At 45.7% G+C, this 26,947-nt stretch overlaps 1 protein-coding gene across 30 annotated transcripts; it reads right to left on the minus strand.

Moving 5' to 3' along the window:
• Nucleotides 1-4,152: 4,152 nt before the first annotated feature.
• Nucleotides 4,153-26,032, minus strand: LOC127468987 (serine/threonine-protein kinase PAK 3-like). 30 transcript variants are annotated; one of them, XM_051782720.1, is made up of 22 exons: nt 25,803-26,032; nt 22,018-22,055; nt 21,455-21,577; nt 21,175-21,297; nt 20,526-20,648; nt 19,240-19,362; nt 17,952-18,074; nt 17,299-17,421; nt 16,668-16,790; nt 16,020-16,142; nt 15,006-15,125; nt 14,386-14,730; nt 13,797-13,964; nt 13,310-13,472; nt 11,724-11,787; nt 11,041-11,089; nt 9,572-9,681; nt 8,818-8,935; nt 7,901-8,000; nt 7,284-7,480; nt 5,648-5,785; nt 4,153-4,308 (listed from the first exon to the last, which is right to left on the minus strand). In XM_051782720.1, exons 1-22 carry the CDS (start codon nt 25,810-25,812, stop codon nt 4,180-4,182), a joined length of 2,733 nt encoding a protein of 910 aa, XP_051638680.1. In that variant the 5' UTR covers nt 25,813-26,032; the 3' UTR covers nt 4,153-4,179. The 30 variants fall into 30 exon arrangements, with proteins under 30 accessions (XP_051638680.1, XP_051638681.1, XP_051638679.1 ...); XM_051782721.1 differs by lacking the exon at nt 25,803-26,032 and adding an exon at nt 22,971-23,187 and having other exon boundaries at nt 21,175-21,197; nt 21,475-21,577; XM_051782719.1 differs by lacking the exon at nt 25,803-26,032 and adding an exon at nt 22,971-23,187.
• Nucleotides 26,033-26,947: the final 915 nt, after the last annotated feature.

The following is a 26,947-nucleotide window of genomic DNA, read 5'->3' on the forward strand; positions in this document are numbered from 1 at the left end:
CTTGGTTTATTTGTCTTCTCCTTACTCGTTAATACACTGTATTGCAAGGCTGATACAGATTTGGTCTGCTCACTGTCAGCACTGTGTTCATGGTCATTCTTAGGTTAAACCAGGAGCTTTTCCTGCTTCTCAGCCTCTCCTGAGTGTGATTATACCTGAAGTGAAAACTAAAGCAGGATGAAGGGTAAGGAGGTGAATCTGTCTGAATAATAACAGGGCAGCAACAGCAGGCAATCTAGCAGAATCCTTGTATCGATGACAACAAATGGGAGAAATGGCCCATCACCATCTTCCCAGCAACAGTAAAGATCCCAGTTTGGAGGTGATCAGCCAGGAGTGATTTACTCTAGAGTAAATGAAGTTCTTGCAAGGTAGACCATTGTCCATGGGAACTGGAGTAAGGAGTAAGGGAACATAAGCAGTGTTATGGAGGGAATACCTTGTATCACATTAGAAAATAAAAAGATTCCTGAAGGTACTAAAAAGCATGGCAGGTAATTGAATCGGGCGATTTGAAAAAGAGGCTGTATTTTATTTGTGTCTAGCCCAGAAAGAGTTTTAAAGCTGATACAATACCAGGTGAGCGTGAAATTATTACTTTTTGCCGTGTGTTGAATAGTGCACAGCTTTGAGATTCACAGCCTGGTCTTGTAAGTTTGCTGTTGCGAGTAGTCACGCTGCATTTGGTACTGTTGGGGTATGAGCAAAGGTTGTAGCCCAAGCCTCTTAAATAATGCACTGCTTTGCTTTATCCATAGGGAATGTCTGATGAAGCCTGGCAGGAATCAAATAAGATCAAGGAATAGGGAACAAAACACAATTGCCAAGATTGCTCTTGTATGAGGATGTTCTGGACGCTGGGCAGAAACTGAGATTGTGTGACACATGAAAAAGAGATTTAATATCTTCTGCTCTTGGAACACATTTTGATAAATCTTGAAAGCAAGCTGTGCAGGAAAGGGTGCAGACTCTGTGGACCGATAAGCTTGCTGTGACTTTCATAGTGTATCCTGTCAAAATAAGGGCACAAACCTTCCCTTTTTGATTGTTTTCATGTCTGCTTTCAGACTAAGGAACTCTTTTGCTACTCGTGGTTTCTGTATTAGTTTAAGTGCAGTTAGTAATGAAGGAATCTGTCTTGTGACTCAGCAAGGGCAGCGTTTCAGTGGCTTGGCCACTGCTGAGTTCTAACACACCCTAAATCCATACAAAATGAGGTGTCATTGCTGTAAGAGAATTATGGTGCTCTGTCCATAGCTTTTATATGAAAGAGGGATGTACCTTTTATTCTAGGGCAGGGACTGGATCAGAAGTACCAGTCTAGGAGTGACAGAGAAGAAGGGCCACAGGACACCTTACATACAGGCTGTGAAGTTTCCAAGAGGCCCTTTGTTTTGTCCTAGCTTATTTTTCTGGCTGCCTACCCAGGTTGGCTGGAACTGGTCATGTGTAGATTTCATGTGTGAATTTCACTGAGTCTTCAGAGGCACTGAGAAAATTTGTTGTGAAGGACTATGGCCCAGATTGCTCATCAGAGGGCTACAGTAGCCACATTCATATTGCTCTTTAGTCTGAGGCTTAGGTAAGGCTACTTGGTTCTGCTCTCACTCTTCTTTAGAGCAGTGAAGCTAGATGGGGTCAGAAAGTGATTAAAAGCCACACCATGGTGTCTTTACCAAGGTGTTTAGAGAGTCTGCTGTGTTGCTTCCCAGTACCCAAGTTCAAAAACTGCAGAAAGCATGCTTTTGTCAGACTTGAAACTTGGTGGGAATGTGCCAGTTCTCATTTCAAAGTCAGGGCAATTTTGGTTGAAGTCAGAGATCACAGGCACCCTGTTTTAAAACACCCTTAGAAAAGGAAATGTAGCTGGAAAAGGGAGCTTTTAACTTCTTAGGCACAGTACCAGTAAGTGGTGAAGCTCCTATCTCCTGAGGTTTGTTTTAATCAATATTGCTCCACACAATAATGAATCAAACCAACAGGTGCTGTCCAGTAAATGTGACCCAAGAGTTACAGGAAGTATCCATGGGCTAAAAGGTCACACCAGTCTGTGTAAGGTAGAAGAATGGAAGGGCAAAGTAAGCTCTGTTATGTGCCTGTGAACACCAATACAACTTTTTTTTTAAGATGAGAAGTTTCTTGAACTCTGCACATGTCTAAAGTGTTTGAATTATTTGTAGTATCACTGGTGAGACACCAGATGAGTAGGAGTGATACAGAGAGAAGCATTCACCTTGAAGGAATATAAGCACTGGTGTCAGGAAAAACAGGGCTCTGAAGATGCTTCAGAGTGAAGATAGGTGGTAGTTGGCTAGCACATGAGCTCTTGTCCACTGAAGACTGATCTAAACCAAATCCTAGTGGTATTGGCAGTTGCAAATGAAGTGGCCTATCCCTACGAAAAGAAGGGAACTATGATAAGTAATTCCTATAGTATCCTGCTGCTCTATATCCAACATACCTTTTTTTATCTGCAGTGGGAAGCAGACTATCAGACCAGGCAACCAGGATATGTTAGCTATTAAAGGCTTTAAATAATGATTTTCTTATGTAGGCATTACTCCTGTGGAACGCTATTTATCTGCAAGAAATGATGGATATGAAAATGGATTTTCTAAGCAAAAAGGTCAGCTCAGGACAGGGCTTAGGATCCAGCTCCCAGCCCTGGGGTGGCTTCTCTCCATGATCTTTTACAACTTGCTAAAGTGTTTAACTTGCTTCTTGCTTCCCAGGCTCTAAGTGAGCTGTTTTTCTGCATTGCTTGTCAGGAGCTTTCTAGAGAATGTTTGTGAAGTGCCTCTTACTGAAATACTGTGTTTAAAAATAGTTTAAGGTTGCTTCTTAGCTCTTGGTCTCTCAGCACATGGAAAATGAAACTCCTTGCTCAGTTGAAATGTAGACAGCAGGCTTCTCTGTAAGGACTTTTGCTCCTTGCTGTTCCTGTTTCCCTAGATGGTAGCTGCAGTATTTTTCTAGACCAACTTAGTTTTTCTCTGCTTCAGCTATGAACTTAAGAGCCATTTCTTAAGAGCACAGGAGCTGGCAATTCCAGTGTGCCAGATGTCAAATGGAAGGCTGGCTGAACTTACTTAGCTTGGATGGAAATGGAATGTATATGGATGTTGGAAGCAAGGTGAGGCAACATAAGGAAGACTACAGAGACTGTGTTTTCCACTGCAGGGAGAAAATTTGTGGGGCCAAAGCTCAGTTGGAGCTGAAGCTGGGCAGTACTTGCAGGGGACAATAAAAAGAGCTTTTTTAAATACACCCATGGCAAAAGGCAGCAGCAGGAGGATCAGAGATAACATTGGTCCATTGCTTGATGAGGTTGGTCACCTCACATATAGTCATAAACAAAGCAGAGATGTTAAGAGTTGGATACACGTGAAGAGCTGTCTCTGAAGAAAAGCCACAAGGAGGTCAAAGCCTGTGGGTAAGAATCAGAGACTGAGGCAACAAAGGGAACCTCATGGTCAGTGTGTATTCCAGGCTACCTAACCAAGGGGAATCTTTTGATGACACCTTCCTACTCCAGCTGCAGGAGGCATTGTGCTTGCAGGCTTGATGGGGGGCTTCAACCACCCCAGTATCTGCTGGGAAAGTAGCACAGCAAACTGTAGGCAATTCAGGAGACTCCTGGAATGCATGGGGGATAACTTCTCAGGCCAGGTAATAACCCAGCCAGAGGAGATGCAATACTGGATCTGTTGGTCACCAACACAGTGAGCTAGTCAAGGGATGCCAAAGCTGGAGGCAGCCTGAGCTGCAGTGATCCTGCACTGGAGCAGTTCACAGTCCTGAGGGATATGGGTCAGGTGAAGAGTAAATTCATGACCCTGAACTTTAGGAAAGCAAAATTTCAGCTCTTCAAGGATTTACTCTGGACCCCTCCCCTTCCCCAGGACCCCCTGGAAAACTACCCTCAGGGACAAGGGAACAGAACAGCAGGCAGATTTTTAAAAGCAGTATTCCAAAGGCAGTGCAATGTGGAGCTGATGAAGGAAGAAGACCCTTTCCAGTTCCGTACCACATGAAAGAACCAATAAATGCGACTTTCCACCTATAAGAAACAACTGACAATTCACAAGTAATGTGAATTCACATTATTCACAAGATGAAAACGAAGAGAATCTTCCAAATGAGTTGGAGATTTCGTGGAGTTTTTATTCTGAGTCCTGCCTAGAGCTGCCACTGAAGAAAATGGTCCTCGACTGGTTGTTGGAGTCTTGTCTCTTCCTTCCACTTCTTCACTGCAGTGATAAGCGGCACGAGGCTGGAGGCAGGCTTGGCTGATTCTACAAATGGATGCTGCCCAAAGGAAAAAAAAAGACCAAAAAAGCAGTGAACCATGACTTTCGAAACTCACAGACTCAAGCAGGACTCCTCTGGTTCCCAGAAAGATGCAGAAATACAACTGAGGGGCCTATTTGCACCTCCATCTTCATGGTGAGGTAGGACCTGCCATCACAGGCCCACTCATCAATTTATCCAGCTGTCTTCAGCTTGCTGGGATTTTTGCCCTGCTGAGACTCTAGGAATGCTGCTTTCTGTCCCAAGGGTTTGTCCTTTCAGGAAACTGCAAAGGCTCATACAGGTTCCTCTTTTTTGAAGACATGAGCTGTGCTGATTTTCAGAGAGAGAGCAGTGTCTGCCTTTCCATCCCCTGCCCCTCCTGTGCTGCCTGGCATGTTCCTTCCCAGCAGGGACAGCCCATTGTCATGTCCTGCAGCTCCTGATCTGCCACAAAACCTGGCAGTAACCCTGTAGCAGTTCTCATCTGCTTGACTGTGCCAGGCAGCAACTGGGGATAGGACAAGTCCTGCTCAGCTGTCTCTGTTTGGGTAGCAGAAACGTCTCAGAATGTGCCAGGAGGGACAAACCAGGGCCCCTCTGAGGCTCTCAGTGAGCTTTCCACAGCCTGTTCCTTCCCACAGCCAAATCAACAAATCCCACTTGACTGGGACTGGTTTCATTGGGTTCCTCCACCACTATTTCAAGCCTCTGTGCACAGCACCATTATACTTCAGCCCTTTTGCCACCAGGTAAAACTCAGTGTACTCCCAAAGTACAAAACACGGCCACAGAAATGATCAGAGGGTAGAAAATCTCTCCTCTGAGGAAAGGCTGGGAGAATTGGTCTTGTTCAGCCTGGAGAAGAGAAGGCCCTGGGGAGACCTTATTGCCCCCTTACAATAGTTCAAGGAGGCTTATAAGGAAGTTGGGGACACATTTTTTAGCAGGACAGTTGCAATAGGACATGGAGTAATATTTTTGAATTAAAAGAGTGTAAATTCAGATTAGGTCTAAGGAAGAAGCGGTTTACTACAAGTGTGGTGAAACACCAGCACAGGTTGCCCAGAGAGCTGGTAGGTGCCCCATCCCTGGAAATGTTCAAGGTCAGGTAAGACAGGGCTCTGAGCAACCTGATCTACTTGAGGACATCCCTGCTCATTGCAGGACCCTTGGACTATATGGCCTTTACAGGTCCCTTCCAACCCAAACCAGTCTAGGATTCCTCACACTTCTCATTTGAAAAACACTAAGATGGGAGATCAATATGAGAGGGGCCCATGATACTTTGGAGTTTAATTAATGAGGGACGCATCCCTCGGGCAGCCATTCCGCCTGCAGTCGCTCTGCACTTTACCTGCAGGAGTTCCTCGGCAGACCAGCGCCTGTCCTGGTCTGTCTCCAAGCAGCAGGTCAGAAAGTCACGCAGCCAAGCGGAAACTTGCTTGGGGTTCTTCAGCTTGGGTGCCCCTCCGGTGGCTATCAAGTACTGAGCCTAGAGAAAAAGGAAACATGAGATTCTGCCTGTTTCTTTCATATCCCCAACTGCTCTCCCAGACCCCATTGCCTATGCTCCACATCTCTGCACTGCTCCCCGGTCCCTTAAGCTACCATAAAACAAAAATCATCTTTTTTTTTTGTTCTGTTCTTGATAAAAAAAAGTAACTGGAGGAAAAACAAGGAAATACATCAGTGATTCCTTGCGTAAAGAAACAAATGTTTGGAACCTGATGTTCAACACAGAAACGTTACGCTGCCTGCACAAAGGTATTGTGATGAAAATGCCCATTTGGGCAGATAGGAGCCACCTGCAACTGTGTCTCTCAGCAGTCTCCAAATTCCAGATCAGCTTCACTTATGAAGTAATAGAAAAACTTTCCACAGTGTAATCGGAAAAAGGAGTAATTCCATTCCTATGGTAACCCTCTGCTCATTTGGATACTCAATTAATGACGTGCCCATCCCAGAAACTCACAGGCAACAAACAGGAGGTTTTGGCAGGCTTGGACTATGAAAGAAATATGGTCACCAAGTGTTTCAGCAAAACTAGACAAGAAGCAGAACAGACTATATGGCCTTTACTCCATCATCTTCCAGTTTTAGGCAAGCTTTCCAGTGAGAAGAAAGGGAATGCAGTTCATCTTTCAAAACCACTATTTTAGAAACCTTGCTGGGTTTGGGTTTCTTTTCTTCTTTTCTGGAAAGATAAGACTAGTTCTGATACGCTTGTGTCATGTTTTCAGGGTCATCTTCACAGACAGAAGAACTGGAACAACTTAAGACCCAAGGCAAAGTGTTGCCTGAGAATGGGGAATCTTTGTCTGTGGTAAGGCTTGAAATCAGTATTTGCAGAAGCTGCAAAGGGGCAATAAGCTCATCAATTTGTATAACATATTAAGAAACAGCCAAGGCATACAATTCCAGCTGCAGGCTGTGAAAACGAGATCCTAAATTTATCCAGGCCAACCAGACACATGACACAACAATATACATGGTTTAGAAGTGTGAAATTTTACAGATCCATAGGATTTGGAAAAGATGCTACAGTTTTGAGGAAAATTGATGTGCTGTGGTTAATAAAGGAAAAAGCAAGCAGAACTGCTTGGTTGTTTGCTTTGCTGGTTGTTTCTTTTTCTTTTAAAACTGAAACTGGGAAGGTTCAACCTGCATTTCAGAGGATAATGATGACACTGCTGAACTCTTCACTGAAAAATTCTTATCATTAAGAGGCAGAGCTCAAAGTGAGTTCAAAAAGCACATGAGAAATGTCAAGCATCACTGAAGGCCAAAATGGCTATAGGCCACTTCTCTTCTGAGGTTCCCCCATTGACATAACCAAAACTACAGCAGCTGCTGATGTGCTCCAAGGACATTTTTAGAAGTGGATCTTGGTGGAACTAGTTCAAGGTGGTGGGAATGAGACTTTGTGTAAGGCAGACAGAACATGGGACAGATAAGAAAGACATTAGTATCATTAAGTATTTGCACCTTACCAGAACAGATGTTTCATTCTGGTAAGGAACTTCTCCTTCCACCATTTCCAGTCCCACGATGCCAAATGACCATATATCCACTTTGGGACCGTATGGTTTGCTTATCACAACTTCTGGTGCCATCCACCAAGAAGTCCCAATCACTGAGTTTCGATAACTCTGCTCAAGGCTGAGCTGAGCAGAGAGGCCAAAATCAGCTGAGGAGAAAAACAAATACTGTGAAAGCCCACTCAAATTAGGAAAACAAACAAAAGACTTCCCCACTCTAAGTGTGAGAATGCCATGTTGAATCTATCTGGAAAGCACACCATGTTCTGTTTCCTCAGGGTTGTAGCCAAGGAACTATGGAATTGGCCACTTCAAAAACTGCCACATTTCTTAAACTGCCCCCAGCAGTGTCTTTTATTCACCAGAAGTTTTAGATTGTAACTCCCTCTGGAAGGGGCATACACAAGCCAACATCACTCTTGACACCTTGCAAAGTGCGCCTGTGCTCTCAGGCTGCAGCAGGAGTCCATGCACTCCCACAAGCACCACTTTTGGGGAACTGGCAGTCATTCAAAAGCAGCCCCATGCCCCACATCCCTGGAACGCTTCACCTGACCAAGGATACCCACCCAACTTGACAGATCCATCTGTTCTGATGAGAATGTTTGAACTTTTTATGTCTCTGTGGATCACCCCATTTGAGTGAAGGAAATATAGTCCTTGCAGGCACTGAGAGAGAAAAGAGAAACAGACGGGTAAAAATTAGTGATCTGGTTTCATCACACAAGAAAGAAAACTACTCTAAAAGATTTCCTTTCCAGGAGAAGGGTGAGTAATGGCCGAACACGGTGCTATCAAGAGGAAGAGCTTGCTGATCCAACACCAGTAGAGGAGCAGTTTTCTAAGTGAAGGCATATCAGCTTTTGAAGGAGAAATGGTAATTGTTGTGCCAAGGCAAACCCAGCCAGAATGACTGCTGCCGCAAGGGATGTGCTCTCCCATCCAGATAAACAAGGGTTTAAGTCCCTCCCTCTGCTATGAAGTGGATCACTTTTGGGTGGGAGGCTGCATGACAAAGATTTTATTGCTGGCCTCCACAGCAGACTTGGAAATAGCACATTAGTCAGTTTCCAGAAGCAAACACCACTTTGGTTGCAATGCTATCTTTTTAAGCTGAGGACTGTGAGAAGTGAGTCTCTATTTCTCTTTGCCCTTAGTTTAAAATTCTGCCACCAGCATGTTTGCTTTTACAGGCAAGGAATGCAGTGCAGACAGGCTTCATGCAGATGTTGCAGAAGTAAAGTGGAGAGGAGCAAATAAAAATAAAAAAGAGAGAGAATACCACAACAACATGTAAGACTATAAGAACAGAGTACAGTGAGGGCAGGGACACTGGCAGGCAGTTCACTTCAGTTGCTCTTTCTCTTCCACATCATAACAGCAACACAGAAACAAAGCTCCGAACATGAAAATCACTCCTGTTCTTACCACTGTTTAGCAGGACAGTCCTGTCCAAGCCATCGGAAGTCCAAGCAGGATCTCTTACCTCCCGACTGACAGCTGCCATCTGTCCTTCAGACATGCATGTCTCACTGATAACATCATATAAAGTGCCTCCATCCACGTACTCCATGACCAGCCAGAGTTCCTCCTCCACAATGTAGCTGAAAAAACACAACAAGGGCATGGAGATGACTGTGCACAGCTAAACTGCCTTACGGAAAAGGTGACAGTTGATTTTTGTTTCCAGGTCCCTTTTAAACGAAGACAGAATAAAATGAATAGACATTCTGCCTAGGCTGTACAGTGCTTGTAATCTGTGCAGTCTAAATCAGAAAAGCACATCTGTGAAAAAGGAGATGTCTTATATGGCCAGCAAGGATAAAAGGCAGTTTAGTAACAAACAAGATAAAAGAACTGCCACACTATGTATTTCTGGAGACAAGCATCTAGTCTTCCTGGCACCCACAGCAACAGAAAAGAGTGAGAAAAGCCCCAGGGAAATAATTTCTGTGATGGTTTATCAGCACTTAAGACCCTTGAAAAAAATCAACGCCCAAAACTGCAAAACAGTTGGAGGCAGCTATTGATTTAGTGAGAAAAGGCTGATCCAACTTCTTGAACTATGGGTGCCAAAAATGATTAATGTAGACAAAATGCAATCTCCTCCCATCTGTTGGAGATGAGTAGATAAATAATAATTAATTAATAATTAACAGCTCAATTTTCTGCCAGTAACCAAAGCGTTTTTTTAACCTTGGATGCTTGCAGTATGTAAACAAACATTCAGAACCGGTCACCTGTCCAAATAGTTAACAATGTTGGAATTCCTATTTGTCCTCATGACCTCGATTTCATTAAGAGTTAGTTCCTTGCTGGTTTCTTGAAGACTGATTTTCTTTATGGCCACCTAAAATGACATTGAAAATCATAAACTTAAGAAGTTGGTGGCACGAGACCACAACCAACATGCAGTGAGTGATTTTGGAATGACACAGCCGAGCTCTGTCAAACTGCCTTGTGATTAGACATCACAGTATTTGGGAACTGACATTACAATGCCTATTTCTCCACCTGCTTGGGTGTCAGTTGAGGACATGTGGCCATGTTCTGCCTTGTCAACTTGGTAAAAATGGTCTCTCAGCTATCAGCCATGAAGCTCTGACCATACTCTCTGCACACACATTCTTCTCAAATGGACTTAGTTTATCAACACTATTGTCATTCACACGTTTTGCAAGCAGGAAGTGAATTTGTTCCTGTGAAAATGTATCAAAGTAGCTGGAAATCCTCTGGCAGCTCTGTGCGGTTTGATCATTATTTCAGCAACTGCTGCTATTCTGGATTGCACAACAAAGGAAACACATACGCTGTGGGTAAAATGCCATCTAAAAAAGACCATTAATGTTACCCCCAAAAATGAAATTCTAGCACTTCATGAATTCCTTAACACACTTTACATTTGCAATTGTTGTGTGGGCTTAAAAGGAATACATGCATTGGTACTCCATGGATAAGCCCTGGGCTATAAGCAGGGCTTAGGGCTTTTAAGACCCCTTGCAGACCTCTCTCTAAGTGCAGTTCCAAGGTGCAACACTGCAGGTGGATAAGGAACTATCAGTAAGATTCAGATGTATTTGCTGACAGCCAGGAACGAGAATTCAGGAATCTGAATCTGTAGTCGCAAAGAGCAGTGAGACTGTCTAAGACACCACCTTGTCTGATCTTATTATGAGGATCCCTGTAATGGGCTGCCACTGACAATGGACCTAAACAGGGCGGTACTGCTTAGGAGAAACTGTTGCTCTCAATAAACGTCTTCTCAGTGATCTCTCTGTGTGTGTGTGTGTGTGTCAACCAGCTTTTCTAGGACTGAAATAAAAAACCCAAGCATGAGCTCTCCTTCATTAGGTCTTGCATTGTGCTTTAGAGATGAAAGACACGATGAAAGAAAAAGCTAAATCCTATCTGTGTCTGAACCTGTGATTCAGAGAAATTGGGCCTGGATGATGGCAGTCGCCATCACCTCGTTGATGCATATTTAGCCATTAAGACCAAGCTAGGGCGTCCTTCTCTGAAAGATACCGTTCTTTCTGATAGCTGAAAAGGACTAAGTCTGTCTCAAATGCTTTTTGCAGGCTGACACTAGTCTGCACTTCTCTTGCCTTTGCAGTAAAGATCTACTGGTGACCCAAAGCTCCAGCCACAGCTCACACCAGAGGGGAAAGCATTCGAGAGCTGCAGAATCTGCGGGGGTGTTGACACTTACCTGTCCTCCAGTGGCAGTGTCAAATGCTTTACAAACAGCTCCAAAAGCCCTAGAAGAAAGGAGAAGCAGTTTAGGCCTTGGAGTGAAAGCCAGCCCAGACAGGAAATCTGCTGTAAATGCCTAAAAGCTGCAGGATCCATGAGGGATCTGTCATCAGGCAGATGATTTTCCTCTCAAGTGCATCAACATCAGGTCTATTCATGAAGCTTTGGGTTTTACTGCCTTGGCTAAATAAGAGAGCTTATTCTGGTTTCAGTTTCTATGTGGTTATAATCCTGAGCACCAAATATTTCCTTCAGCAAAGTATTGGAAAGAAATGTTACTGAGAACTGTTATCTGACAGCTATCAGGTGGTAAGTTGCTCTTTTAGGCAATAAAGTTTCTTCTTTCATAAGCGTTGCCGTATTGAGACATACAAAAATGATTACTGCTAAGAAAATAAGAGATGCCATACACTTGAGGGATAGGAGATCATCTGCCTGCTCCTTGTTGCAGGTAAGACACTGCCAGCATCATGATGACTTTGACAATGCCTCGTGACCACAGGTTTAAATTCTGACTAGTACTGAGAGATGGGACAATCTGAACATGTTTGCAGCTTGCCTGACTTCACGCTTGATAGATATTACACCAACAAAATACCTGGCCCATGGTTTTGTAGAAGTAACTGTGGTTAGACTCACCCACTGCCAATGTTTTCCAATTCAATGTATTTCTGCAAAGGATCTCCCACGCTCACCATTCTCCCTGAAAGAAACAAAATGCAAGATACTCACTTTAAAATTGAGACGCTGCCTTTCAGGAGGTCCAAAATGCAGCCCCACTGTCTGGAGCTCTGAGCCCTTTGTGAGCAGCTGGGTAACAACAACAACAATAACAAGACTGGCAGCTCCACAGCACAGAGGGTCTGCACAAAGACTGACTTTTACACAGTCCTTTGAAGAGTTACCTTGACAGGAAACTAAGCACATAGAGATATGTTCAAAGGAGGCAGAGATCAGAAGAGAACAGGTGCCAAGGCAAGTAAGTTTGTCATCTACAAATATTAAGGAGAGCTGGAACAACAGCCATCAGGGGCAGGGCAGATATGACAAATGTCAGTAAAGCCCAAGTGAGCCCTGACAACCACTATGAAGAAGCCACAGCCAGACTGAGCCCTGTTACTAGCTGTGGCCCCCATTCAAGACAGAACATTACTGGCTTTGAGATCAGACACAAGGAGGTGCAGATCAATCCACTTTTTGTCTCAACAGGTGATGGTAGACACAGATTAAGCTGGGCTCTGTTCTGAACTCAACCAGTGATTATCTGAGAACACAGCACTGGCAGCTTGAATTGGTTGTCCTGCAGAATCACAAAGGGCTTGCTGTGTTTTCCTAGAGTCTGTTCTGTGCAGGGGTTGGGGCCAATGCTGAGGATTCTAATAGTCTTAACTGGCTGGGAATCAGCCATGACAGAATGCCATGTATGTGAGGAATACATAGCGGCTGGGCTGGAGGCTCGCTCCTGGGAATGCCTGCAGTGCAGTTTTCACACTACGTAGATGTGTCTCTTTGATACATCCTTATAAGCATAAAACTAAGAAATTAAATAGGGATTATAAAAGTATCTTTTTTTTTCCTTTGGGGGCATATTGAAAACACCCCTTCCTCTCTATTTGTGCTGTCATCTGATTGTTCTTTCAAAGGAGTTCTCACTGACAAAAATGTAGCATTCTTACAGAAACAAACTGTAGAAGTAACAGTGATAGTAATAACAATCATAAACCCCACATCAATAAGATACCTGGCACACGAGAGTTCCTTCAGGATGGAGGACAATAAAAACCCGACTCCACGAAAAAAATCCAAACCCAAACCAAACAAAAAAACCCCAACCAACCAACCAGGAAGCCCACAAACCCACAAAACTCAAATCCAATCAACTTCTGTGAATTTAGGAAGCCAAATATTCTGATCAATTTGGGCACTAGCACACAGGACTCCACTAGGTCACTCACTAGGTCACAGCCTTCTGCTCATCTGGGAACATTTCCTTGCTTTTGCCTTTAGCAGAGAGGGACGCTCAGCCAAATGCAAACCAGTCCAACCTTCCCTCAGAAGCAGTAGGAACACCCAGAGTGTTCTCACTGACTCAAAGCACAACAGTTTCTGTAGGGAGTCCTAAATGCCCCTGTGACACTAAACTGAGGAGGAACATTTTGCACAGCTCATGCTGAGACCTGCACACAAAACGCTGCTCCATCACACAAGAAGTACACAGGACATACTCAGTATGTTCAGGGACGCCTCCTCTACCATGTCTTGCAGAAAAGCTTCCACGTGGCCTGAGCTGAGCCAACTGCTCGTTGTCAAGTTTTCAGGCTGGGGAGTGGAGGTTTCTTTAGACGATGCTACTGCAGCAGTAGGTTCAATGACAGAGTCTGTGTAGATCTGGGATAAGAGATAAGTTCATGTCAGAAAGGTGGCTGGCAGAGATTGCCCTGAGATCACATTTCAAATGATAGCCCTTAGGAAGATGCTGTAGGCCACATCCAGGACTCTTAAACTGGATTTTTTTTTGATGTCCACTTCTCAAACTGAATTGGAAAAAACAAAAGGCTGGTTCTACATGAATAAATGGACAGTTTCATATTCTATTTTAGCAGCTTTTCTAAAAGATGACTGCAACAATGACTGCTCTACTTCCCCCCAAGATTTCTTTTCCCCCTCCAAGTGCTGCAGACACGCTTGCAGTTCCTTGTTCAAATGTTCTACCTCCTCATCTTGAGTCTTCTTTTCCTCCATCATCTTCTGTAAGTGCTCAACCTCCAGCATCTCCTCCCTTGGCCGTTCCTGTCCTTTCCTCTGACCTTGCTGAGCTTTGTTGCCAATCACTTGCTGGGACAGTTTGGGGGCTGCCAGATGAGACGCCAACTCTTCCACCTCAAGTCAAACAGAACAAAGCAGTCAGAGACTACAGCTTCTCACTGTCAGCCATAAACTGTGAGGAAAGGGAAAGCACATGAGACCAGATTCCCAATGGATACAGACAACTTGTTCCATATGTGGGTCAGCATGTTCACCTGAAGAAACACCTCAAAAAAACAAGGCTAGCGGGAACAGGCCAGCAGAAATCCATTGGGATTATAGCTGGACAAAAGGCCAAAGGATGAGCCCAGCTGTCCAGGGTGACAGCTAAGAATCAGTAGACCGGTAAATCTCCTTCAGATCAGCTGTGAGAGAGACCACAGCATGAAGGCAGTCAGAGTGATCACCCCCATCAGCTGCTTCTCTGCAATGGAAAGGCAAGAAGGTGGGAGGACACCTCTCTGGTGACTGGAGTGGCTACCGCTGTTTCACTCACCAGCTTTCGTAGAGTCTCCTTCTGCTGCAGTAGGAGATTCACATCCTCTTGGATATTTTTCATTTCTTCCTCGTGCCTTTCTCCCATGGCCTTGATCTCACTCCAAGCTCTCTGCAGTTCTGCTTGCAGCTTTTCCCTGCTGTTCTGTAAGCAGAGGGGGAGAGAAAGTCTCTTGACTGGAGTTCCTGCCACTGTTTCCGTCATCTCGTTTTGCAGATCCCCGCTCTGCTGAAATAGATTCATTTCATCTTGGATTCTTTTTGTTTCTTCCTCATGTCTCTCCTCAGCTGCCTTGGTCTTCCTCTGAGCTTCAGGCAGCTGTGCTTGCAGTTTTGTCTTGATGTTCTGTAAACAAAAATGGAGAGAAGGTTACTAGGACCTGCCATCAAGCTCAAGTTTTTCCTATTTCAGTCTCAAAATTACATTAATTCAGCCACTTCTCTCTGTTTCTCCATGCAGCTCTGCTTCCATTGTAACCCTCCCTTCCTTGTGCTGATCACTGGAGATTACAAGGCTCTGTGCTTTCAATGCCCATGGTAGCTCTTACTTCCTCAGGCCCAAGACCTATGTTTTATGATCTTGTTATTGCCCTTCACTGTTACCTAGCTAGTCAGGTTTACCTGCCCATTCTCTCTCTGCTCTTCCTCCTGCTGCTCTAGCTGCTGCTGGGTTTGAAACAGCTCTCCCTGAGTCTGCATGTCTAACAAAGCAATCTTCCCACGGTCTTCTTCTGGCAGGACCTGCACAGAAATGAAGAGAAGCAGGTTTAAACTTCCCATACAACATTTGTATGGCAAGACTCAAAGTCTGATGTGCTCATGCATTCCCAAAGCACTGTGCTGCTGCTCTCCTGGGTCATTATCTGCCTATGGAGAGGCACAGATTCCTAAGTGAGATGGGCAGTACAAACACGGTCCATCTGTAACTGAATCTCCAACAAACTCTTAGGCAGCTAAGAGGAAATGTGTGGCATTTCTCAACTGCCCACCCTCACTGAGCCCCATTAACTTATTAGCTTACTCAACCTCAGGATGCAAATGAAGGAAGACATGTTGTGTAATGCATGTATAAGAAAAGTCACCAAACCCCACCTAGAGTGTGTGATTGTTCCACCTCTTAGGATGGCCCAAAATTTAGGGTATAAAAAGGGGGCTTTAGGGCTGGAAAAGGCTAGAGGAGGAAAACACCTCTGGGGGGGAAAAACTGCCATCTCTGGAGGAAAACATCTCCGTTTGCCCCGGATCAGTCGACGAATTGTGTCTCTCCTCCCCTCCTGAAGGGACGCCTGAATAGAATCAGGAAGCATTCCCCTTTTCTGGTCTGTTCAGCTGAGTTCACCTCAGTATTTCAAGCTTTAGGGAGCAGCCATTTCGAACTATGTTCCACCCCTTCTGAGACCGACCTTCTCTCTACACTGCAGAGCAGTGTAGGATTCTGCTCACCAACCTGAGTCATGGCAAAGTTAAGCATGTAGTCTAATTGTGCCTGTTGCTAATTAGTCTGTAGAGAGGGGCAGGTCCCTCCAGGACACAGTGACATCTTCAGCCACAAACGGCAAGTGCAAGTGCTGTCTGGTCAGAAACTTGCAACTCTGCTTTGCACCAAAGACAGTGCCAACCAAAGCTGATGCTTACTGATTCAGGTTGTCCAGGCTGTGGTGCAGCAACAGATGGAGGGTTGTTGTAATTTTCCTCCTCTTTGCCCTCTTCTCCAGGAACAGAGGGAGATCGAACAAGTTCTAATACTGGTTTTGCACTCTGTAAACATAAAATAGCTTGAGGGATCAGGAGTAACTTTTTATTTATAACCTTATTTATATCCAGTTCTATACCCAAATGTATCTGAGCTGTTCATTTAGCTACTTAGACAGTCTGAGCAGAGGGGAGGGTCCCTCGAGGGCACAGTGCCACCTACATATCCTGCAGGGTCAAGAGCTTTGTCTTTGGAACACTCTCTCCTCTGGGGACAGGGGGCCTGCACACAAGGCCACTCTCCTTTACACTGGTAGCACTTAAAACACAAAATGCTACCTCTTATCTTGAGATTGTTGGAATCCCAAGACAGATTTATGGCCCCTGTCAGAAACCCAGGAAACTGATGCCTGAACATGAAGTCCAAAGCCCATTCTCCATCTCTCAGAGGCTGGAGTGAGTCACTGTGTCACTGCAGGACTCCATCTCTCAGCATCCTCAGCCACGAACGGCAAGTGCAAGTGCTGTCTGGTCAGAAACTTGCAACTCTGCTTTGCACCAAAGACAGTGCCAACCAAAGCTGGTGCTTACTGATTCAGGTTGTCCAGGCTGTGGTGCAGCAACAGACGGAGGGTTGTTGTAATTTTCCTCCTCTTTAGCCTCTTCTCCCGGAACAGAGGGAGACCGAATAAGTTCTAATGCTGGTTTTGCACTCTGCAGACATAAAATAGCTTGAGGGATCAGGAGTAACTTTATTCATTTATAACCTTATTTATATCCAGCTCTATACCCAGGTGTATCTGAGCTGCTCATTTAATTACTTAGACAGCCTGAGCAGAGGGGAGGGTCCCTTGAGGGCACAGTGCCACCTACATATCCTGCAGGTCTTTGGAACACTCTCTCCTCTGGGGACAGGGGGCCTGCACACAAGGCACAATGCCACTCACTTTTACGCTGGTAGCACTTAAAAGACAAAATGCTACCTCTTCTGATTCCAAGAGAGATTTATGGTCCCTGTCAGAAACCCAGGAAACTGATGCCTGAACATGGAAGTCCAAAGCCCACTCTCCAGCTGTCAGAGGCTGGAGTGAGTCACTGTGTCACTGCAGGACTCCATCTCTCAGCATCTTCAGCCACAAACGGCAAGTGCAAGTGCTGTCTGGTCAGAAACTTGCAACTCTGCTTTGCACCAAAGACAGTGCCAACCAAAGCTGGTGCTTACTGATTCAGGTTGTCCAGGCTGTGGTGCAGCAACAGACGGAGGGTTGTTGTAATTTTCCTCCTCTTTAGCCTCTTCTCCCGGAACAGAGGGAGACCGAATAAGTTCTAATGCTGGTTTTGCACTCTGTAAACATAAAATAGATTGAGGGATCAGAAGTAACTTTTCATTTATGACCTTATTTATGTCCAGCTCTATACCCAGGTGTATCTGAGCTGTTCATTTAGCTACTTAGACAGCCTGTGCAGAGGGGAGGGTCCCTTGAGGGCACAGTGCCACCTACGTATACTGCAAGGCGGAGAGCTTGGCTTTGGAAAACTCTCTCCTCTGGGGACAGGGGGCCTGCACACAAGGCACAATGCCACTCTCCTTTACACTGGTAGCAGTTAAAGACAAAATGCTACCTCTTATCTTGAGATTGTTGGAATCCCAAGAGAGATTTATGGCCCCTGTCAGAAACCCAGGAAAATGATGCCTGAACATGAAGTCCAAAGCCCACTCTCCAGCTGTCAGAGGCTGGAGTGAGTCACTGTGTCACTGCAGGACTCCATCTCTCAGCATCCTCAACCACGAACGGCAAGTGCAAATGCTGTATGGTCAGAAACTTGCAACTCTGCTTTGCACCAAAGACAGTGCCAACCAAAGCTGGTGCTTACTGATTCAGGTTGTCCAGGCTGTGGTGCAGCAACAGACGGAGGGTTGTTGTAATTTTCCTCCTCTTTAGCCTCTTCTCCCGGAACAGAGGGAGACAGAACAAGTTCTAATGCTGGTTTTGCACTCTGCAGACATAAAATAGCTTGAGGGATCAGAAGTAACATTTCATTTATAACCTTATTTATGTCCAGCTCTATACCCAGGTGTATCTGAGCTGTTCATTTAGCTACTTAGACAGTCTGAGCAGAGGGGAGGGTCCCTTGAGGGCACAGTGCCACTTACATATCCTGCAGGGCGGAGAGCTTGGTCTTTGGAACACTCTCTCCTCTGGGGACAGGGGGCCTGCACACAAGGCACAATGCTACTCTCCTTTACACTGGTAGCAGTTAAAGCATAATGCTACCTCTTCTGATTCCAAGAGAGATTTATGGCCCCTGTCAGAAACCCAGGAAACTGATGCCTGAACATGGAAGTCCAAAGCCCACTCTCCAGCTGTCAGAGGCTGGAGTGAGTCACTGTGTCACTGCAGGACTCCATCTCTCAGCATCTTCAGCCACGAACGGCAAGTGCAAGTGCTGTCTGGTCAGAAACTTGCAACTCTGCTTTGCACCAAAGACAGTGCCAACCAAAGCTGGTGCTTACTGATTCAGGTTGTCCAGGCTGTGGTGCAGCAACAGATGGAGGGTTGTTGTAATTTTCCTCCTCTTTGCCCTCTTCTCCAGGAACAGAGGGAGATCGAACAAGTTCTAATACTGGTTTTGCACTCTGTAAACATAAAATAGCTTGAGGGATCAGAAGTAACTTTTCATTTATAACCTTATTTATATCCAGTTCTATACCCAAATGTATCTGAGCTGTTCATTTAGCTACTTAGACAGTCTGAGCAGAGGGGAGGGTCCCTCGAGGGCACAGTGCCACCTACATATCCTGCAGGGTCAAGAGCTTTGTCTTTGGAACACTCTCTCCTCTGGGGACAGGGGCCTGCACACAAGGCACAATGCCACTCTCCTTTACACTGGTAGCACTTAAAACACAAAATGCTAACTCTTATCTTGAGATTGTTGGAATCCCAAGAGAGATTTATGGCCCCTGTCAGAAACCCAGGAAAATGATGCCTGAACATGAAGTCCAAAGCCCATTCTCCATCTCTCAGAGGCTGGAGTGAGTCACTGTGTCACTGCAGGACTCCATCTCTCAGCATCCTCAGCCACGAACGGCAAGTGTTGTCTGGTCAGAAACTTGCAACTCTGCTTTGCACCAAAGACAGTGCCAACCAAAGCTGGTGCTTACTGATTCAGGTTGTCCAGGCTGTGGTGCAGCAACAGACGGAGGGTTGTTGTAATTTTCCTCCTCTTTAGCCTCATCCCCAGGAACAGAGGGAGACCGAACAAGTTCTAATGCTGGTTTTGCACTCTGCAGACATAAAATAGCTTGAGGGATCAGGAGTAACTTCATTTATAACCTTATTTATGTCCAGCTCTATACCCAGGTGTATCTGAGCTGTTCATTTAGCTACTTAGACAGTCTGAGCAGAGGGGAGGGTCCCTTGAGGGCACAGTGCCACCTACGTATACTGCAAGGCGGAGAGCTTGGCTTTAGAACACTCTCTCCTCTGGGGACAGGGGGCCTGCACACAAGGCACAATGCCACTCACTTTTGCACTGGTAGCACTTAAAAGACAAAATGCTACCTCTTCTGATTCCAAGAGAGATTTATGGTCCCTGTTAGAAACCCAGGAAACTGATGCCTGAACATGGAAGTCCAAAGCCCACTCTCCGGCTGTCAGAGGCTGGAGTGAGTCACTGTGTCACTGCAGGACTCCATCTCTCAGCATCTTCAGCCACAAACGGCAAGTGCTGTCTGGTCAGAAACTTCCAACTCTGCTTTGCACCAAAGACAGTGCCAACCAAAGCTGGTGCTTACTGATTCTGGTTGTCCAGGCTGTGGTGCAGCAACAGATGGAGGGTTGTTGTAATTTTCCTCCTCTTTGTCCTCATCCCCAGGAACAGAGGGAGACTGAACAAGTTCTAATGCTGGTTTTGCACTCTGCAGACATAAAATAGCTTGAGGGATCAGGAGTAACTTTTCATTTATAACCTTATTTATATCCAGCTCTATACCCAGGTGTATCTGAGCTGTTCATTTAGCTACTTAGACAGCCTGTGCAGAGGGGAGGGTCCCTTGAGGGCACAGTGCCACCTACATATACTGCAAGGCGGAGAGCTTGGCTTTGGAAAACTCTCTCCTCTGGGGACAGGGGGCCTGCACACAAGGCACAATGCTACTCTCCTTTACAATGGTAGCAGTTAAAGACAAAATGCTACCTCTTATCTTGAGATTGTTGGAATCCCAAGACAGATTTATGGCCCCTGTCAGAAACCCAGGAAAATGATGCCTGAACATGAAGTCCAAAGCCCATTCTCCAGCTGTCAGAGGCTGGAGTGAGTCACTGTGTCACTGCAGGACTCCATCTCTCAGCATCCTCAGCCACGAACGGCAAGTGCAAGTGCTGTCTGGTCAGAAACTAGCAACACTGCCTTGCACCAAAGACAGTGCCAACCAAAGCTGGTGCTTACTGATTCAGGTTGTCCAGGCTGTGGTGCAGCAACAGACGGAGGGTTGTTGTAATTTTCCTCCTCTTTAGCCTCTTCTCCCGGAACAGAGGGAGACCGAATAAGTTCTAATGCTGGTTTTGCACTCTGTAGACATAAAATAGCTTGAGGGATCAGAAGTAACTTTTCATTTATGACCTTATTTATGTCCAGCTCTATACCCAGGTGTATCTGAGCTGTTCATTTAGCTACTTAGACAGCCTGTGCAGAGGGGAGGGTCCCTTGAGGGCACAGTGCCACTTACATATCCTGCAGGGCGGAGAGCTTGGTCTTTGGAACACTCTCTCCTCTGGGGACAGGGGGCCTGCACACAAGGCACAATGCCACTCACTTTTACACTGGTAGCAGTTAAAGACAAAATGCTAACTCTTATCTTGAGACTGTTGGAATCCCAAGAGAGATTTATGGCCCCTGTTAGAAACCCAGGAAACTGATGCCTGAACATGGAAGTCCAAAGCCCATTCTCCATCTCTCAGAGGCTGGAGTGAGTCACTGTGTCACTGCAGGACTCCATCTCTCAGCATCTTCAGCCACGAACGGCAAGTGCTGTCTGGTCAGAAACTTGCAACTCTGCTTTGCACCCAAGACAGTGCCAACCAAAGCTGGTGCTTACTGATTCAGGTTGTCCAGGCTGTGGTGCAGCAACAGACGGAGGGTTGTTGTAATTTTCCTCCTCTTTAGCCTCTTCTCCCGGAACAGAGGGAGATCGAACAAGTTCTAATGCTGGTTTTGCACTCTGCAGACATAAAATAGCTTGAGGGATCAGGAGTAACTTTTCATTTATAACCTTATTTATGTCCAGCTCTATACCCAGGTGTATCTGAGCTGTTCATTTAGCTACTTAGACAGCCTGTGCAGAGGGGAGGGTCCCTCTGCTTGCAACTGGTGCTTACTGATTCAGGTGGTCCACGCTGTGATGCAGCAACAGACGGAGGGTTGTTGTAATTTTCCTCCTCTTTGGCCTCTTCTCCAGGAACAGAGGGAGACTGAGGAGGTGCTGATGTTTGGTTTGTGCTCTGTAGACAGACAGTAGCCAGAGAGATAGGGAGTTACCTCTCATTTATCAACTTATTTCTATTCAGCTGTATACGCAGCTGTACTAAGGAGAAATCATAAAATTTGATAGAAATGGGATTCTAAGTCATTAAAACTAAATTAAAATGGGCTAATTAGATGGTACTGCATATTGTTCTGAATTAGATGTTCCACCCTGGCTAGAATCAGAAAGCAACCTTCTGTCTGCAAAACTGGGCTTTTATCTTTTAAGAGCCCTTAAATGGAAAATAAGAAACAGCCAGCTACTGCTGCTGCAGACACTGAAATGGTCTTTGTTTCAGCCTACTCAACTGGCACTTTTGAGTAGGCACTCTACACTCTACTGTTACAGGCCAAGCTCACAGCTTGCCCCACAATTCTTTTAAACGCCAGGAACGTCAAAGGCTCTTTTCTCACTCACTGAAGGATCAGCTTCTCTCCATCCATAGGTGAGGTGACCTGAAATGGGCACATGAAAATGAACCAGATGTTAAAAAACTGCCTGTGGTGGGAAATCCCATGGAACAACTCAAGCCAAAAGGAGAGCATTTTCCTTTCACAACACCACTCCAGGAGCAAAAGTTCTTTCACACAGCAAGCAAGAGAACAGGACAATGTCCTAGGCTGTGTCTACGTTTTGGCCTGTTTGGTCAGGTAATAAATATGAAACTTGGCTAAGAAAATACAGATTTTTTATAGCAGTCAATGCTTCTGCTCCACCCAACAGCTAAAGCAGCTTTTTTCTCATCTCTTTCCTATTACTTTTTTTTTTTAATAAATTGCATGCACTAATTCCCATTAGCTTGCTGAAAGCACTTGCCCAGAAAATCTTCCCCAAAATCCGCCTTAGCTGTGACAGTTCTACTCTAAAATAGCACAGAAACAGGTCCTGGGTTCAGAAGCATACACAAACTGTTTTGGAGTTTGCACTTCATTGCCAAGGGAATCGCTATTTTAGCCCACAGTAAAGTGTCAAGCTAGAGAGTCAAATCCTTTAATGACAGAATTTAGAAAAAAAGAAGCTTTCCCACAATTCTGGACAGAATAGCACAGTTTTTAGGAAGACTTTGGGAAGCTGTGCCAGTCTGCATTTTGGAAGGTGTTGATCAAACCAGCAAATTGAGAAATGACAGACTCCCCTGCCACACACTATCCCATGGAGGGAACAGAACCCCTGCAGGTTACATTTCAAATGCCATCCACACCCTGTGTCTAGAGATACTCCCTTTTTTAGGTGAAGCTGTTGACAGGAACTTTACCAAACTAGTGGTATCTCAGTGGTGTTTTTGTTTTACAATCAATTCAGTCCCTTAAGGAAGAGCACAGCAATACAAAAGCCAGATTATGCTACACCCAGGAAAAACCTCTACTTACGTGCCAGATGGGTCAAATAATAGCCAGAATAACCCATAGAATAGACAGTGCAAACTGCAGCAGCGATTGGCTCAGCCATTTTAGCAGTGCTGTGCAAGTGCTGTGCTCCAAGAAGAGAATAAATGACACATCTGTTCACTGAGAACACCTTGAGCAGGAGGATACTTCTGCAACGTGCAAGCAAAGATTTGGTCTGATCACTGACGCCTTCGGTGCATCATTGACACCAGGAAGACATGGCAACAATCCCTTGACATCACAATAGCAGCCTCTCTAAGTTGCTTTGTGAATTTATGCAGAGCAACAGGACAACAGCAAACACAAAAAGAGCCTGGAGAGTTCTGTTACAGAGCAGCACAAAATACCCTTGTATTTCAAAACCTGCTGCTCAAAGGTTCCAAGGGTAACTCAAACAATGCACCAAGCTCTTGTACTCTACACCCCAAGCTGAACACTGAGAAGGAACCAGGATGTGACCAAACCAAAGGAAACATGACCTTTGACCGCTTATGCTTCTGACTAGAAATGAGAATGCTTGTTCCAGTAACCAACCTGCTGCACACATATCAACCTGTTGCTGCCTTGCTATGGCATCTCAAAGTAGCATCTGGGGCCTGTGAGTCACTTCTGGGAGCTTTCCTGGGCTCATCTGTGAGCCGCAGGGATGGAACTGGAATGGTCAGAAGGAAAGGAAACAAGAAATTTAAAACAGAATGTGGGAAAACATAGAAGGTGATGGTAGGAGGAAACCAGTGGGCCAAAATGGGTAAGTCCCATCAAAGGTGGGAGCTACGAGGCAGAGGCCAAAGAGATCAGGTGATCGGCAGGCCTCAGGCAATCAGCAAAGCCACAACCATTCCAAATTTGGTAGCATCCTTCCCCCTCCTCTTGCTTTGAAACCAGTTTTCTTCTCCCTCCTGAAATTAACAGCAGGTGGCTGGAAAAATCACCTGCAATTTCCTTTCTCAATAAAAAGAATAGAGAGAGATCTGGGCTTTTGCCATGTGTCTAGTTTTGAAGCCATGTTAAGCATTTTTGAATAGCTCTACACAAGTTCTTTCCAAGCTTTGGGGGTTTTCCAGCTGCAGGACCACCACCAGTCAGTGCATGAGCCCACAAATTGCAGTGGAGAGAGCAGCTGGTCAAACTCAGACTGCAACTTCTGGGAGATTGGGTATTGTCCTAACGCAAATGCTCTGTGTATGTCAGGCTGAAAGTTGGGACAATCCTCAAGAAATGCTTGATTAGATGCATGTGATGTGCAACTTCTTTGGATCTACAGCCATAACTTTTTCCACATCATAACCTTGGAGCTTTAAAATTGCAGTGGGAGACTGAATTTTCTTCTAGATTGGGGATCAGGAAATGATTGCAAAGACATGCAATGCCTTAGAAAAAGCACTCCCAAAGCCCTGCTAATCACACATCATCCTTTGTTCAGAAAATGCACTGTTTCTTCAAACTAAAAGAACAGAAAACTCTAGCAGCCTGCTCACACACAGCAGTTTGCAACCCATTCTATTCCCTGCTTTCTAAGTTGTACTTCTTAGCATATGTGGATGCTCCAAGGCACAGTGAAATGGAGACAGAACATCCACTCGGGAGGAACAACATGGCTTTGTGCTCCAGCGTGAAAGCTGGAACTCAGGAGTCCATGCAACAGTGCTTTGAGATGGAACGAACAGCAACCAGGGAACACAGCTGGGGGTGACTGCTGGAGGTCAGCAAATGGTCCAATGAATTGCACAGAACTAGCAGAGAAGGCACTATCGGCATGAGACCTGTAATAATTTCAAAAAACATCCTCCATATATTTGCACATTTACTGGGTAGTCCCAGGGCTCCTCTGTATGTATGTCTGTACCTCTGCATTTACTACTTTTTGGAAGCAGTCAAACGGCCAGGCTTTGCCCGCCAGCAGGAGCTGATCCAGCCTGGGAATGTGACTGGCTGTGCTGACATACAGAGGCTCATGGCTTCTCAGGTGAAGCCAAGGAAGAGTGAGGGCTGAAAGGGGCTGGCACTGCTGCTGCTCTGCCAGAGAGCCCTGGCTAGGCAGGGGATGGCACCCACTGTGCTGCGGGCTCTTTCTCCTACCAGTAGTGGATCAAGGGTTGGACTTGATGATCTCGAAGGTCCCTTCCAACCCAGCTGATTCTATGATTCTATGATTCTATGATTCTAGAACTGTGCAGCACTTTTTAACAAGGAATGACAACTTGTGGGAAAACAAACGGGTTTTGTTCTGCTGCATTTCTGTCTGCACTCAGGCCACCTTCAGCAGAGAGCTCTGGCTCCCAAGTGGTGGGAGGTGTGGGGCACTTGGCTGGGCTGCACAGGCACGGCAGTCCCAGGCAGCACTTCTGCTCACTCCTCCATCACTGAAAACTTCAGGAAAATAAAACTCTCTCACATTGTAATTAGATTGTAATTCTAATTGTAATTAGAAAGCAGGTGTTACTTTATTTTGGCATCGGGTGTGGGGGATCACTCCTCCCAACATGTGCGTACCCAGGCATCTAAACCACTAGTTTATATCTATGTCACTAATACATATTCACTGTATTTCCTGAAACTCATGCATATATGCTGAGCATTCTCACAAATTGTTTTATATATTTAAATTAATTCTCAGAACTTAGTTACATTAGAGTAGGGGTCTCTTGAGAGTTTCTGGTGGTCATTTGGGGAACATCCCATCCCTTAAATTATCCTTTTATGGTCACAAGGCTCCTAAAAACAGTTTCTTCTCCTTGAATGCATTCCAGCCATGTGGTCTGGCCATGATGTACCTTCTTATCAGGTCTACAGTCTCAAGGCTGAGATACCCACTTCCACACATTAATCACTGATGTCAGTGAATATAGGTGTATGTCATTCTAGAAGCTACGGCGCCTCTGGAAATCTTTGCCACATTTCCCACTGGCAATGTTTTCTCTTCCAAGTCTTCAGCCAGCATCCAATCATGGCCCTGTGGTAGTTGTGCTTTGGACTGTGGCCAATCAGGTCCTGAAGATCTCTAGGATAAGGGTTCTTGCAACCTCTCTGGGCACCCCACTCCAGTGCTTCATGATCTCACAAGGGTTTTGATTCCTAAAGCTCTCTAGTTCCAGGAGATGCCACTGTCTCACCCTCACACCAGGAAGTGCAAACAAGCACCTGTCCCCATCCCCTTGATGCCTTCCCCAGAGGCACCGGGGTGTGCTCTGAGGTGCCCTGATATTTTCTCTGCTCCATACTAAACCAGCAACCTCAATACTAAACCTCAAATCCCTGCCTTCCTCTCCTGAGGTCCTCTAGTTTGTCAACCAGTCTCTGGGACCCCAAAGAGGATGTCGTGCCTGGATGAGATCTGATGGATGCTGAGCAGAGGACATCAACCTTGAGCCTTCTGTCTGGGGGAGAAAAACAATTGACTCTCAGTGCGAGGAACCAGGGGAGCCCAAAGGGCTGGCCAGCAGCACTGGGGCAAGGGGAGAGCCTGGGAGACTTTGTGCTGCAGCCTGCCAGGGAAGCGTGAGGTGTTATCCAATGAACCCTCTTGCCACATGTGCCTGGAAACATGTCCCCCAGCTAAAGGTGTCCCTGGCAACACACGGACAAGGCCTCAATGACTGTTATGAAACACAGGAGAAGAGATGGGGAGGGGGCAGTGGTGCTGTGGTAACTCCAGACCACAGAGCTGCTGAGGAGAGCACAGTAGGTGAGGATGGCCCACTGTGATATCACCTAGCAATGGCTGTGACATTTCCAAGCAATGGATCGTGACCCAGCATCCCTCACTGTTTATAACCATGCATTGAGCTTCACCCAGCCAGCTCATGCTGGGACGCCAGCTGAGTGAGTTTGTGAGGTCTGGAGCGGTGAGCAACACCTTTGGTTGGTGCTGTGCTCAGGGAATTGCTCCTTGAAGCTCTCAGTACTGGCCCCAACACGGATTTTTACCTGGCCGTGCCCAGGCAGGCAGGGCACGCAGG

This window comes from Manacus candei, unplaced genomic scaffold, assembly GCF_025592945.1.
Source record: "Manacus candei isolate 608988 ecotype Guabito, Panama unplaced genomic scaffold, ASM2559294v1 h1tg000016l, whole genome shotgun sequence".
Lineage (NCBI taxonomy): Eukaryota > Metazoa > Chordata > Aves > Passeriformes > Pipridae > Manacus > Manacus candei.